This window comes from Epinephelus lanceolatus, chromosome 5 (genome assembly GCF_041903045.1).
Source record: "Epinephelus lanceolatus isolate andai-2023 chromosome 5, ASM4190304v1, whole genome shotgun sequence".
Taxonomy (NCBI): domain Eukaryota; kingdom Metazoa; phylum Chordata; class Actinopteri; order Perciformes; family Serranidae; genus Epinephelus; species Epinephelus lanceolatus.
The window spans coordinates 15034815-15049177 of record NC_135738.1 but is presented as its reverse complement, the minus strand read 5'-3'; the positions used below and the strand labels follow the sequence as shown (position 1 = coordinate 15049177).

Sequence of the window (14363 nt, the reverse complement as noted above, 5' to 3'; positions counted from 1 at the left end):
AATTGATAATATAATCAATGATGAAAGTAACTGCACAGTCCCGATGTAAGTAGTAAGTGATGACCCTTAAGATTTTCTGGCAAAGGACCCCCCCAGTGCCCCCCCCCCATTAATGAAAAGAAACCAACGCTCTTAATCTACAGCTGTATCCATAATAGACTTAATGTTGTGTCTAGTCAAGTATGTTAATTTTATTCATGTTCATGTTTAGTGTTTCATATTTTATGTCATGCCTTAGTTTAGTTTCATGTTTAGTCCTTTGTTGTCATGAGCACTTTATGTTAAGTTAAAGTCACTCATGTTCAGTCTCGTCGTGCACTTCCTGTTTTATTTTGTACTCACCTTTTCCCTCTCGTTTCAGACCCTGACTTTCTCCCTTTGTGTGATTTTCTCGCCATTGTGATTGTCTACCTCACCCCTGATTGGTTTCACCTGTGTTCCCCTACCTCATGTATAAATAGTCCTTGTCTCCCTTTGTCTTATTGCCAGTTCGTCTTGTTCAGTCCGTGTGATGCCAGGTTTTCATGTATCAGGTTTGATTCTAAGTTGTGATATTTTTTTGATCCTCATTGTATTTTGTTTTGAACTTTGAATATCCTCCCTGAGAGCGCCTTTTGTTTAAATTGATTTTGCCAAGTAAAATACTTTTGTTAAACCTACTGCAAGTCATGCATTTGAGTCCACCAGTTTCGTGTCTGAGGTCGTTACACTTAAGTTTTGAAAGAGTGTCTCATTCTGCAATTGTTATATATTTTATGAGCTACATTTTCAGACACACCTCACCATTTTAAATTGCCTTTCCCTTTACTAGAGGGTTCCAAGCTGATGCCCCTGTATGTTTTTACTCCAATCTAAAAAATCAATTCATGAGTATCAAACTATAATATATGCAGAAATATGACAATCAAAGGGATCAATCTGTAATAATAATAATAAGTAATATTAGTAATAGTAAGTAATAAGTAATTTTTACTTTTAATACTTTGAGTTCATTTTTCCTGCCAATATTTCTGTACTTGTAGGTAACACTTCGAAAGCAGAACTTTTAGTTGCAGTTAAGTATTTCTTAATTTTTTTTTACATAATTACATTTCAGTAAAAGATCTGAACACACTATTGAAGATTTGCTCTGCTCAGCCTTTGGTGAACCAAGATTGTATGGCATATTTCAACCTTGAAATAGTATTGTATTGGTGTAGTGTGATGTTATGCAATCAGTCATTTTCTAAGAGTTTTTGAAAAAATGTCCTTTGAAATTAAACTCTGCAACTTGTGTAATTAAACCACAGGCCCAGAGCTGCAGTTGGCAATATTTGGTGTGGCCCAAAGAGACCCGTGCTTTGGCCTTTTCATCAATGCTAGCAAGACGCCTCATTCTGTAAAACTGGAAGTCTAACCTGCCCCCTTTGTTTAGATGCTAGGTCAATGATGTCATGGCTCACTTGAAGTTGGAAAAGCTCAGATATACCACTCAAGGATCAGTCAATGGATTCCATTAAGTATGGCAACCATTCCTGGACTATTATAAGTGTGTTTATACTTCAAGAAATGTGATTTAATACCTATGTGTGCCTATATATTTTGTATATTCATGTGTATTTAGTTGAGGTGGTTCGGACATCTGACTAGGATGCCCCCTAGGCGCCTCCCGCTGGACGTGTCCTGGGCACGTCCCACTGGTAGGAGGCCCCAGGGTAGACCCAGAACACGCTGGGTCTCGTCTGGCCTGGGAATGCCTTGGGGTCCCTCAGGAGGAGCTGAAAGCGTTGCTGAGGAGAGGGATGTCTGGGGTGCTTTGCTCGGCCTGCTGCCCCCATGACCCGGCCCCGCATAAGTGGATGAAAATGAATGGATGTGTATTAAGTGTATTAAGAGGTTGTTGGTGAAGATTCTCAGTCATCCAGGTCATGGTAATCGTAAGTGCTAATATCGTAGGCAACTGGACTTGCTTGCGTTTCTTGAAGACGTTTCGTCTCTCATCCAAGAAGCTTCAATTCTAAATGACTGGAACAAAGTTGCAGGCTATAAACTCTGAGTGGGTGGGAACCCTTGCAGAGTCGTAGGGGTGACGTGAGCTCTTAGATTCAGAGTCGTTAAGGTCACAATGTGGGTCGTTGACCCACCTGGCCACCATGTGAGTCGTTAGGGTCAGGTGGGACAAGGGGTGAATGGGTGTAAAGTCGTCTGGGGAGGGATCCCAAGACTGCATTGTGGGTGGGGGATAAGTAGTGTCTTAAGCCACCCCCTCTGTTTAACGATGGCCATTCCAGCTTGACGTAGATGGCTTCTTTTACTCCTCTTTCAAACCATCTTTCCTCCCTGGCCAAGATGTGCACATTGCTGTCCTCAAAGGAGTGTCCCTTCTCCTGTAGATGTAAGTGGACAGCCAAGTCTTGACCTGAGGAGCTGGCTCTCCTGTGCTGTGCCATGCGCTTGTGGAGTGGCTGTTTTGTCTCCCCAGTGTATAAATCTGTGCATTCCTGGTTGTACTGAACTGCATACACTACATTACTCTGCTTATGTCTGGGTGTTCATTTGTTTGTCTGTGCAGGCCAGTCTTGGGGGAGGGTCTGGTTGGGTTGGATGTTGTGGGTTCAGAGTGTATATGTTCCATTTTTCTTGTTTCTTGGTTGTTCTGAAAAACCAACAGGAGTAACTAAAAATAATAATAAACTCTGCAACTCTCCATATGTCCACATGGAGTCGCTGTTGATACTAAAATGGTAAAACCCTAAGCCCTAAACTCACATCGACTTTAATATTCAACCTGCCTATTCAAGATTTGCACCTACAACAACCATATTTAGAGAAATTAAGTGAATTGAATATAAAACCATACAATATGTAGTTTAGAGATAAAATGCAACTGTGTTTTTTCCGGTCACAAGTTGCTCTGGGATGAGATCAGCCCGGGCCCGCCTCCAACTCCTACGTGTTCCCCTCACCCAGCGCAGAGGCTTCTGGGAAACCGAGTCCACGCTCTGAATAATTCAAGCTCCCATACCCTCTCCTCCACCGCTAACAAGATGCCGGCCGTACATCACAAACTGCTCCTGGAGGACGCTTTGCAGGACAGTCCTCAGGTAGGCCTGTGTGGGTTTTATCACGTTTAAAGACACGACTGTCACAAACAAAAGACGTAACCAGCGCTGGAGTTAGCTTACCAGCCCAAACAATATCTTGTTCCTGTTGTAGGCGGTTTCCACTGGCCGTTGACAGCTCCTAGCTAATTGACACATTGTTATGGGATATAACCCTCTGTCAGGAGTGGCTGCGCCTCCCCGCTGGAAACAACGTTGTAGTTTATGGAGCTTGTCGTAATTATCGGCGTTAATGTGTGTCTGTCATGTTTAAAAAGCCGCCGCTCGTCATAGAGCTCATCTGTCCGATATTCTGCCGTACATTTAAACGCATATCACTATGATTGATGTCATGGACATAGCTCAACCACAATCAAACTCCTGTGATGTTTTTATTTCACAATGTCGTTTTAAGTTAGATTGTCAGGCAAGACCCTGCTTTGGAGCCGAACTGGGCCTGAATCACAGGATATGGGAGGGGTTTCCATTATCGGACTCCACTGGTATTAGTCAATAGCCTGCAACAGGGCAGCTGACAGTAGTGAATACCATATGTTGTTTGATGGCTATGTGTCTGGAGTGCAGTGTGAAAGTTGCTCCCGGAGCACTAGGCCTCATGCATGGATGTCAATGATGCTGGACTGAAATACAGGGCAGCCTTTGTTCCATGCACATCTAATGTAGCCTATTTACAGCTGTCTGTTGCACCACTCTTTTTCCCAGACAGTGCTGCTGACCTCTTTGATGTTCTGCTTAAGTGCAATCCATGCTGGAGGGTCATGTCTCTCTTTATGTTTTTATCCTGCAGTTTGCTCCCAACAAGAAATAGGCCTGGTGTCTGTCTACGGTGAAATGTAAACACAGCAAAAGCAGACAGATAATTTCCTTTTGGTGTGAAATGGCTCTCAATCCCTCTGTGGTGAAACTCAACTGGAATGAACTGTAAACAAACTTTAGCCGATGGGTGTGTTCCTCTCTGCTATATCTGCCCTGCCTTGCTGCACCTGTTTATGGAAAGAAACTACACCCAGACAGGATTTTCTCAGTTTGCATAGCCAGCCTGCGGTAAAATTATTCCGCCTTTAGTTTCACTTCAAAGCTGCACTTTCCTTATGCCTCTGCATACAGCAGCTTCCCTCATTTCTTCCAAACTGTGTCTTATGTCCTCTTTACACTTTGAGCAATGTTCTTACATCCCTTTTATGAGTTACAGGTTTGTATTCAGGTAGAGGGAACTGCTGAAGCCTCATATAAACTTCAGATAAACTTAAGAGTGTATTTGCGCGCAGAAAGGGGACTTGCAATAAGAAGGGCATCTCTTAAAGGAGCAGTGTGTAGGATTTAGTGGCATCAAGTGGTGATTCAGACGTTCAGGAGGTTTTTACAGGGAGCTAAATTATCCACAGAGGTCTCTTTCTCTCCAAAACAAACACACAGTGATTTAAACTGGCAAAAACACAAAATAAAACAGTTTTCCGTTGATGAAAAGTGTTTTTGCGATGTTGTTTGGCTCATTGCAGAGGGGCTGCTTCTACAGTGGCCAACGTGAAAATGTGAATGGCCCTATCTAGAGCCAGTGTTTGGTTTGCTTGTTAAGGGCTACTGTAGAAACATGGCGGTGCATCATGGTTGACTCCGTGGTTGAGAACCCACTCCCCATATAGCTCTTCTAAGGCACTATAAAACATGACGATTCATATTTTTAGGTGAGTATGCACTAAAGAAAACATACCTATTATAATATATTCCATGTCTACCAATACATCCCCCTAAATCCTACACACTGGACATTTAATCAGGAGGAATGATTACAGCAAGTAATACCTGTTTACTGTTCATATGACTTGTTTTCAGACAGACTTGAAAAATTTTGAACCTGTTCTTTAATAGTTTATTGAACTATTCTCTCATCTGTTCACGCTGTTGTCACGTTCATCAAAAGAGTGTATGAATGTTTGTTCCACAGACTCGCTCCTTGCTCAGTGTGTTTGAGGAAGATGCTGGGATGCTTACAGACTACACTAACCAGCTGCTACAATCGATGCAGCGTGTGTTTGGAGCCCAGGTACTGAACAAAACACAAACAGATGCACATATGCAGACTCTGTTTCCTTTGCCGTGTGTGGCTCTGAGCCACATGTTTGTTTTTCCTTTTAAATCTGAACTAGAGTTAACTTTGTTTGCCTGGTTGAATATGAAGCATTTGCATTTTCAAACTTCAGCGGAGCATTGTTTTGGTTTGCACTGAAGAGGAGATGGTCCTTTTGAATAAACAAATACTAAACTGGGATATTAAACACTCATATTTGCAACCTCACAAATGCAAACTGAAGAATGAAACATTATGTACTGAAGGCACTCGTAGAAACAGCCAAGAAACCTTTAACCAGTATTGCAACTGACGTGGTGTTGCACTGGGCCTTAAAATCATTTTTCAGTACAATATACGCAGTAAGAGTGATGTGCAGTGAGAAGCATAAACTAATCTTGTGCTGTCAGAGTGTAGATAGTCTCGACTCAAATGTTGCAGCCACAATAAATGCTTCATTTTTCTCCTGACAACATCCACGACTTATGTAACATGACGTCAGACCTTTTCTGAACCAATGATCGTTTACTGGTAGAGCTGACATTTCTATGATCCATTACCTTGTGCTTTTTCAAAGGAATTTTCAATTGAACTCCGATTCACCTGTTGTCCAATTATTTCCTTGTATTCCTTCGAGGTCTGAAAGGGAGAATGACAAATATAAAAGCTACAGAAAAATCCTTAGTATTGCAGTCTGTTAACTTTGCTTTTCCCCCTCTGTCTGCCTCCTACAGAGTGAGATGGGGTTGGCCACAGAGCAGCTCTCACAGCAACTTCTGGATTATGAGAAGAAAGTAAGTATGTAAGCATAATTTCCACTGGGGGATGAGGGCGACAAGTGTCATTTTCATTGTTAAAGGTTGATTTTTTTTGTACTGCAGTCTCTCTGAAGCTTGTCCTCTGACTGACCAGCCACTAAAATCCAGATTAGAGAAGAGAATAGATCACAGAAATGTTCCATATGCTTTTTAGAGTTCAATTATTACCATTCGCTCAAAGCAATGAGCTTAATGAGCAGCACTAAGTGGTGCTTGATAACAGTTATGGGTATGATTGCATCATAAAACAGAGATACACCCATCAGTGTTATCATTTTCATTTGACCTTTTGTTGCGTGTGTGCACGTGCGGCTAGAAAACCTACAACTACCAGAATGCAATGCACTTTTCTGTGATGATTTTAGCACAATATGGTTCGATTCTGCATCAATTAAAAGGCTGGGAGAATAAACACTCCTATTGGTGGGTGATGTAATCATAGACTGTGTAAATAATGGATGTAGCTACCATGACGTCACCCACTGGTTTGTGGACTGCCCTTTTGAAGCTTCGAGTTTGGCATTTTGGCCGTCACCATCCTGGTTTTTTGAAGCCAGAAGTGACAGTATTTGGACGAGGCGATGACGCTGTGGAGGAGTGAGGGGTGGATCTGACTGAGAAGGCAAGGACACTATCGGCAGACAGTCTGTCACTCAAACGGCCTGCCCTTAAGATGTGTAATTCTGGGCCTTAATAAAATGTAGAGAGGTGAGATATAAAATAAAATTCACCCCCTGTACAGTTGACATGAATGTTGACATTAGCTATAGATTTTTGGCACGTCTGCACTGGCTTCAATTTTCATCCCCAGAGGTTGCTGCTTGGATTCAATGCGAGGTGCTCATCCTCTAAACAATATGACAGCTGTCTGGTAACAAACCGTTCTGTGTTACAGGTAAACAGTGCACTAAAATCTGTTTTCGAAACCATTTTAGGTGAGAAATAAGCAATGCAGTATCAGAATTTTGGTTTATATTTGATCAGCACTGCTTAGTTTTACGGTTTAATGTCAGTTTTTTCAGCCCCTGCTTTTCACACTTCAGGAAACAGTGTGGTGCCCACCTCCTGTTCACAAACTCTTGTATTACAGCCAAACAATGCACTAAAATATGTTTCTGAAAGTATTTTAGGTGAGAAATAGACAATGCAGTATCAGAATCTCGATTCATATTTAATCAGCACTGACTAATTTTACAGTTTAATCAGATTTTAGTCTAAGTTTGAGAGGGGGAGCGAGAGAAAGGGGCAGCTATTCCCTCTCTCTGCTTCTGTACTCTTTGTGTCTGTGGTGGTGGGCAAAAAAAGACATGGAAGTACAATCTGAAGTTCGAGTAACAGCTCTTGAGCCAGCGAAAATTCCGTCACCCAGTGGATTTGAGCCGAGAGTTGAGCATAGAGATCTTGCGTCTAGTAAGACAGAGGAAAGTTTACCATAGATCATATACTACACAATACTACCCACGTTATTTTACAAACCTGGTGGAAAATCGGTAAAGTATTCCTTTAATGAGCAGCAGTGAGTGGCCTTTATTGCCCCCTTGTATTCTCATAGTGGGTGAAAAGGGCAACTCTGTTATTGTTCTATAATAGTTATGTTTGATTGCAACAAAAAGAGACACACCCATCAGTGTTATCAATTTCCTTTGAACTCTTTCTCTTCTTCCATGTTTGAATTTGTATGCGTCTGCCACACCTCGTCTTTTCATGTGTGTCTCAATGAAATCTCTGAGCGTGAAAACACCTTGAAGTAGAAACACCTCTGATTGATTATCTATCATGGAGTCTTTTTTTGTGCAGCCAGCAGGAACAAAAAAAATAGAATAGATGCTTAAGTCAACACAGCAGGTATATTATAGGTATACTAAGCAGGATTTCCCTAAAAAAAACATGTATAGACTCACAGAGTTAATCCCTCTCAGTCATCACTTACAACCCCCTTGAAGTGTGTGGCAGTGTATTTTTCTGCAGAGACTCTGACCTCTGCTTGCATTTTCTCATTTTCTTCTTATTCTCTGTGTTCAGGATGTTTATGGGCGTGTACTCCCACAGCGCTCAGTTGAGGTCGAGGTTTATAAAAAGACAGTGACCAGGTTGCCAGAGTGTAAACAGCAGGCATCCAAGAGACACAGTGCAGAAAAAAACGCAAATATAGTGAAGCCAAACACCAAAAGAGATTGAATCTGGGGTTGGCTTTTACTTTCACTTTCGCAGGCGAGCATGTCAACAAAAAAAGAACACATTCTGGATTGCAGAGTGGATGTTTGTTAGAAAGAAAATCTGCAATGAACTATAATGGATGCACTTTTAGCTCCCTTAAACAAGACTTAAAACTCAGCATCTTAGCACATGGTTTATTAGTATCTTTGGCCTTGTGCCATGGAAGGGATGTGCCAAAAATCCTGGCAGAATAGACTATTTTTTAACTGTTTAGCACCTTGTGCAGGCTACATCTACTCTACATTATGCAGTTTCATGGTTTAAACTTGTTCCCCCTCCCTTTCTCCTGTCTAGAATTTTGCCCTTGGAAAAGGTGATGAAGAGGTAATCACCACGCTGCAGAACTTTGCCAAAACTGTAGGGGAGGTGAGTTGCCGTTTTGCTGTTTTATGTGTGTATATTTATGTGTGCGCACTTGCAGCAGAAGGGAGGGATGATATATTGCAGCTCAGTCAGTAGTTGGTTCTTTATCAGGTTACAAAGGATATTGCACCTGTGCTCCCCTTAGCACGCTGGCAAAAATGACCTCAATGAAAAGACCTGAGTATTATCCTCCCTGTAAGACCGGAACTGATTGTATACCGACACTAAAAGGGGAGCGGTGAGGTGGATATGATGCCTATCGCAACGGATGGATGGCCGAAGGGAAGCAGCAGTGTGTAAATAGATAGATGGATGAGGGAAGGGTGTGTAGACTCAGGTACATAGACAAAACAGATGGGCCTGTCACTCTCAGCCATGGGGGTCCACAAGCCTGCCTAGTCAGCACTCAACAGGATTTAGGACACACCAATCCACATGTACAAGCTCAGAGGACACGGGTTGATTGTTTGCTTGACCTTTACCTCATGATTTACAGAGGGGAACTCATTTCACAGTGAGAGTTAGGCCCGCTGCTGCACCTAATCCTGTGAACTTTAGCACTTGCTAAATCGCTCAGATTAAACTCAATGTCAGCTTATTAGATGCCAGAGTGTAGCTTGTTGATAAGCATGGAGAATTATAGCAGGATTTGCTCGTGTGTGTGTGCGATGCGTGGCCCTGTTTCCAATATCAGAGTAAACAGAAGGTTTTATTATGCTCTTGTACTGTTCTGCAATATGGGCTTTTTATGATGCAGCAGAGGCATTGTCTGCAGTTATGCACCCATTTCACTTGAAAATGTTACTTTCCAGCTTGCTGCAGGAATATCTGGCAGCAAATGGCACTGTACATATTAAAATAAATTGAACTCCCTCAAGATGTTTGGCGAGGGTACATCTTCTGTTTGTGTCCTTGTGCAACGCCTGATATTTTTTGTATAATCTGTTTTGTTTCGTCCAGCTGAACTCGCTCCACTCTGAGCTAGCCAACCAGATGGCTGACAGCATGGTGTTCCCCCTGATCCAGTTCCGAGAGAAGGACCTTACAGGTAGGAACAGACACACACACACACAAACAGAAAACTTATCATAATACATTTGTGTTTCTCAAAGTATTTTGGAGTAATTTATGGCTCTGTAACCAAGTTGATATTGGAGAGATGACAAAAATAAGGGAGAAATGGAATGGCAGGAAACAAAGGTCCTCAGCCAGACTCGAACTGGGACGTTGCAGTAGATTCAGGCCAAACCCCTTGGCTAGCAGACCCCATCATAACATGTAACTGTCATATTGTTACAGATAATCTAGAGTCAAGGCTGACTGTAGATTATCTGTAACCTTGAGAAGGACCAAATACCAGAGTATACTATATGAATATGTACTAGATGAAAGCTACTGCTGTCTATATGAATTACACTTGCAGCGCTAAATAAATGATTGACATTATGGCCTCTAGTTTCGCAGACCGGGTGAGGCGCCAACTGGGTGTGGCCAGGCGGATTTTGCAAGTTTGGGTTTTACACAGCCGATTCATATCACACCAATCAAATGAGCCCCTCTCCTCGCCCTTAAATGCGCCGCGCGAAGGCGTAATGAGAGTTTACTCAATTCGCCATGGCAGAAGAGAGCAGCAACATCAGACAGCCAAACTTCTCCCAGGAGGAAACTGATGTTTCCTCCTGGGAGGCTCCTGAGGTCCAAGCTCGCAGTGTCTGAATATATGGAACTGCGAGCAGACCTCCACGGGCTGATGATGCAAAGGTACCCTGGGAGGAGGTCACCACAATTGTAAATCAATGTTGCATTTCTCTCGTGTGCGTGCGCTCTCTCTTTCTCTCTCGCAGTCTCACTCTGTTTCTTTTCTTTTGACTTTTCTAAGATGACAGATGCTGAATATATACTCCCTATCTGATGCTGTGGCTGTTTGTGGCTGGCTGAGAGGGATGTGAACTCATTAGTTTGCAGCTGTGTTAATCAAATCAGGTTGGGTTTCCATTAAGCGTGCCAAACGGTGCCAAACGGTGCCAATCCCCTCTGATCTGACATCAGATGTGACGGGACAGTCGATATAGAGATACATTTATGTGCTGATTGCAGATAGTTGCATTGAATAGTGGTTTTTGTTTTATTTTGTTTATTGCATCGTTAATGTGCCTGATATTCTGGAAACCTGCCTGTAAGGTTTTGGTAACGTGTGCGCACTGTCCGATGGTCAGCCAAATTGCCACTACACCGGCTACGCTCCGCCTGCGCTGACAGTAGACCTGCTTTCAGCTGGCGAGCTTTTAGTGCACCTTCAGCGAAGCCTTTTGCCACGAAACTGTCACTGCGCCAAGCTGGATCTGTCGACACTTCCCCCCGCTGCGCCGCCACACCCATCTCGGCGCACCTCGGTCTGCCAAACTACCAAACTGAGCGCGCCTCGGGTTGCGCTGCTCGAAACTAGCTCTGCGCGGAGTTCGCCACCCTGCGCTGCACCGGGAAACTAGAGGCCAATGACTGTACTGAGAGTTCATGCAGACAATCTGACAAATATAACATAATAAAAACATTAATGTTAGTTGAATATTCTCGCGAGCATCATTTTTGGTTGCTGGTTGAATGTGTGGCTAATATTAGCTACCATAGCTAAGTTACCTGCAGTGCGCAGGTAACTTAGCTATGGTAGCTAATATTGGTAATGGCAAATACATTTTGTTTTCACTCCAAGTATTACCAAAACTTTTTATCAAGATATTAATTTCCAAAATTGCAGTTCCAGAATTTTTTTTATTTTTCATCATTTCATTCAGTCATTTTCTGACTTAAGTTATGTGTTATAGATTGGTGCAGGAATATGTGCTAAAAAAATAGTTAGCATTTTAGCACTCCTGGTTCCCTCTTCTTGAAGTCAATGTGTTTTTTTTAATTGGTTTGTGATTAGATGGCTGAAATAAGGTCTGTGGTTAACACAAGCTTAAGAGACTGTCCCAGTTTATTCTGCAACAGTAAATACCACACTTGTAAATTTTGAAGCCTTTACATGTCTTTAAAAAGACAGTTGCTAACAAGTGGCTAAATGAGACTACAGAATGTCATCACACAGAACTCAGGTTTACAGCCTTGTTGTGGTGGTGACGTTGAAGTCATGCGACTGTGGTGTTTTTCGTTTATAGCCTAATGTTGGCTTTTCACCTCTAGTGATTGTATTTACATTTCAAAAACCATAAAATGGTGTTATTTGTGAAGGTAATCTGGTTGAACAAAAGTAAGTATCACAGACTTCTGCAGTAATCCAAAATCAAAAGGAAGAATCCCATTGGCTTTCTGTTAAGGGGACCAGGGCAGTAATTACTTCTGTGTTGGCCTACAAATAAACATAATCCCTGTACCACTATTATTGGTATGTGGGTAACAATAACAAGTTTCCCATCAACAACTGATGGGAACAATAATGGATCCTAACTTTACCCTACATGATACACATATTACTTACTAGTTTTCCACTTTTTAATAGAATTGAAAGTAATCAAATAGAGACAGAGTACAGTGTTTGACATCAATTTTACCTACCCACAGCAGTCAAGCAACTGGGGTACGATTACCACTTGTACACCACATGCAGAACTGCAGTACACAGTAATACTACAACTGGTGGTTATAGTAACGCCAATTTGTTGATTGTAGAAAACAAGTGTCGCACACTTTGGCTCTATGCATTTCTTTTATTTTGATGATGTTTCAGCCTTTAAGTCTTCGTCAAGATCATGTCGAAGAGGGCCCATAGGCTGAAACGACATCAAAATAAAAGAAATGCATAATGACCCAAAGTGGGCAGATTAATAATACTGGGGGCATATTTAAATACTGGGGGGTATGGGTGGTACTGCCTTGATCTGTTCACTGTTATTTTTAGATGCAGTGGGCAAAGTCCCACATGCTGGCTACAGAAAAAAAGATGTGGTTGTAGAGATATTACTGGTAATTTAGAAATGTTATATAATACTGGAATAATGCATATTCTACAACTGACTGTCAGTGGGTGGATATATTTTTTTTTATATTTTATTTTTTCTTTTAAATGCGCTTCCATATTGATTGTCAAGTGCCTCGGGCGTGGGAAAACAGCAACACGCATGCGCTGTTGCTGTAATTTGACTGGCTAGCCGATTAGCCGTTTAATTGAGTTGGCAACAGCTGCAGTCACCATGATCGGTAAGGGTTGGACGATGTGGATTATTTTACACAACACGAATTTGAAAGCCTGTCCTCTGAAGAAATTGAGATTAAACAGTTGGGATTAAACAGCTCACACTGGCAGCCGCGGGATATTGTTATAAACGAAATAACTGGTAAAAATAATTAAATTGAACGAGTGGTTCTTCAGGGAAAATGGCTAACTGCTAACGTTAGCGTTAGCTTGTCAGAAGACGCTATTGCTTCGTCCGTCCGCGGTAAACCGCTGTAATATTCAGAGGGGAGTAACACCTGTTCAAGAACAGACATTCATGATATCAGACAGCTTTTTAAGAAGATTACCAGACATAAAGCGGCAGGATAGGTACGTTAAAGTTAGAAAACATAGCTCGATCGACAGATAATAAAGCAGCCTAACGGCTACCGTTAGCTTTAGAATGACAGGTATGTGCTCAGTCGGGTTATCACTTGTGTTACAAATGTGAAGTAGGGCATTATGTCAGATTGTTTGACATAATTTGTGGGATTGCTGATTTTGTATCTATGCAAACTTGTTGCCCCGCCATTTTCCACCTAAAAACGCCACTGTTATAGTGTTTACAATATTAAATCAAACAGTGATAAAATATCAAGAATTTTATTGTTCAGCCATTTTGTCAACTGACAGCTTGTGTTATCTACTTCAAGCAGTAGTGCAATGTTTTAAAGATGTGGATCTATTTTAATCTAACAAAACTTACTGTTCACTCAATGTTTCAGAGATAAGCACACTGAAGGAAATATATGGCATTGCAACAGATGGTAAGTACAAATTCTGTCCTATTTAAGAAAATAAGGAAGTTTTTATTGGACTTTGTTATTTGTAACCCACACAAAACAATCTACAAATGTGTACCATGATCCACAAATACTTCATTGTCCACAAACATGTCTTTTTAATTTGTGTAAAGTCATATCCACAAAAGTACAGATTGATTTGCAAATTACAAGCTGTACAACGACTATACTTGACATTTGTGGATTGTTTTTCTATAGATATGCTGCGGTAGGAATTAGACAAAAAAAAATACAAATGGGATTGAAGAAACAAATATCACATGACCCACAAACTCACAGGAAGCGATCCACAAATGCTCAAATCCAGTCTTACCTGTAAAAATAGATCCACAAATGCATAAATAAGACTTCATGTGTATTTGCTGTGGTGAAACACTTTACTTTTGTAAAACCTGTAACATATTTATGTGTTTGCAGAGTAAGTTATGCGCATGTGCAAATCACGCTGTATTTTAGTGGATATGACTTTACACAACACAAATGTAAAAAGACATGTATGTGGATAATGAGATATTTGTGGATCATGGTACACATTTGTAGATTGTCTTGTGTGGGTTACAAATAATACAGTCAAATAAAAACTTCCATAACAAAACAATTACAGCTTACAGCTACCATCTGATCCTCATGTCTGTTCTCTCCGCTCCTGCAGAGCATGAGGCAGCTATGGTCAAATACAGCCGATTGCCCAAGAAGAAGGAGAATGAGAAGGTAGATACTGGGAGGTGCTTTCTTGGCATCGCTGATAGAGCTTTTCCTCATTGATCACAAGCTATAAAATGC

At 41.5% G+C, this 14363-nt stretch overlaps 1 protein-coding gene across 1 annotated transcript in view; it reads left to right on the top strand.

The window, feature by feature from the left end:
* The first annotated feature begins 2942 nt into the window (after positions 1 to 2942).
* appl2 (adaptor protein, phosphotyrosine interaction, PH domain and leucine zipper containing 2) overlaps positions 2943 to 14363 on the top strand; it is a 41714-nt gene continuing 30293 nt past the window's right edge. Inside the window, exons 1-7 of the mRNA XM_033634160.2 lie at positions 2943 to 3083; positions 5047 to 5145; positions 5904 to 5963; positions 8499 to 8570; positions 9528 to 9615; positions 13503 to 13544; positions 14233 to 14291. Coding sequence (XP_033490051.2) covers positions 3027 to 3083; positions 5047 to 5145; positions 5904 to 5963; positions 8499 to 8570; positions 9528 to 9615; positions 13503 to 13544; positions 14233 to 14291 — 477 coding nt within the window. The 5' untranslated portion in view covers positions 2943 to 3026. The remainder of the gene's footprint in view (positions 3084 to 5046; positions 5146 to 5903; positions 5964 to 8498; positions 8571 to 9527; positions 9616 to 13502; positions 13545 to 14232; positions 14292 to 14363) is intronic.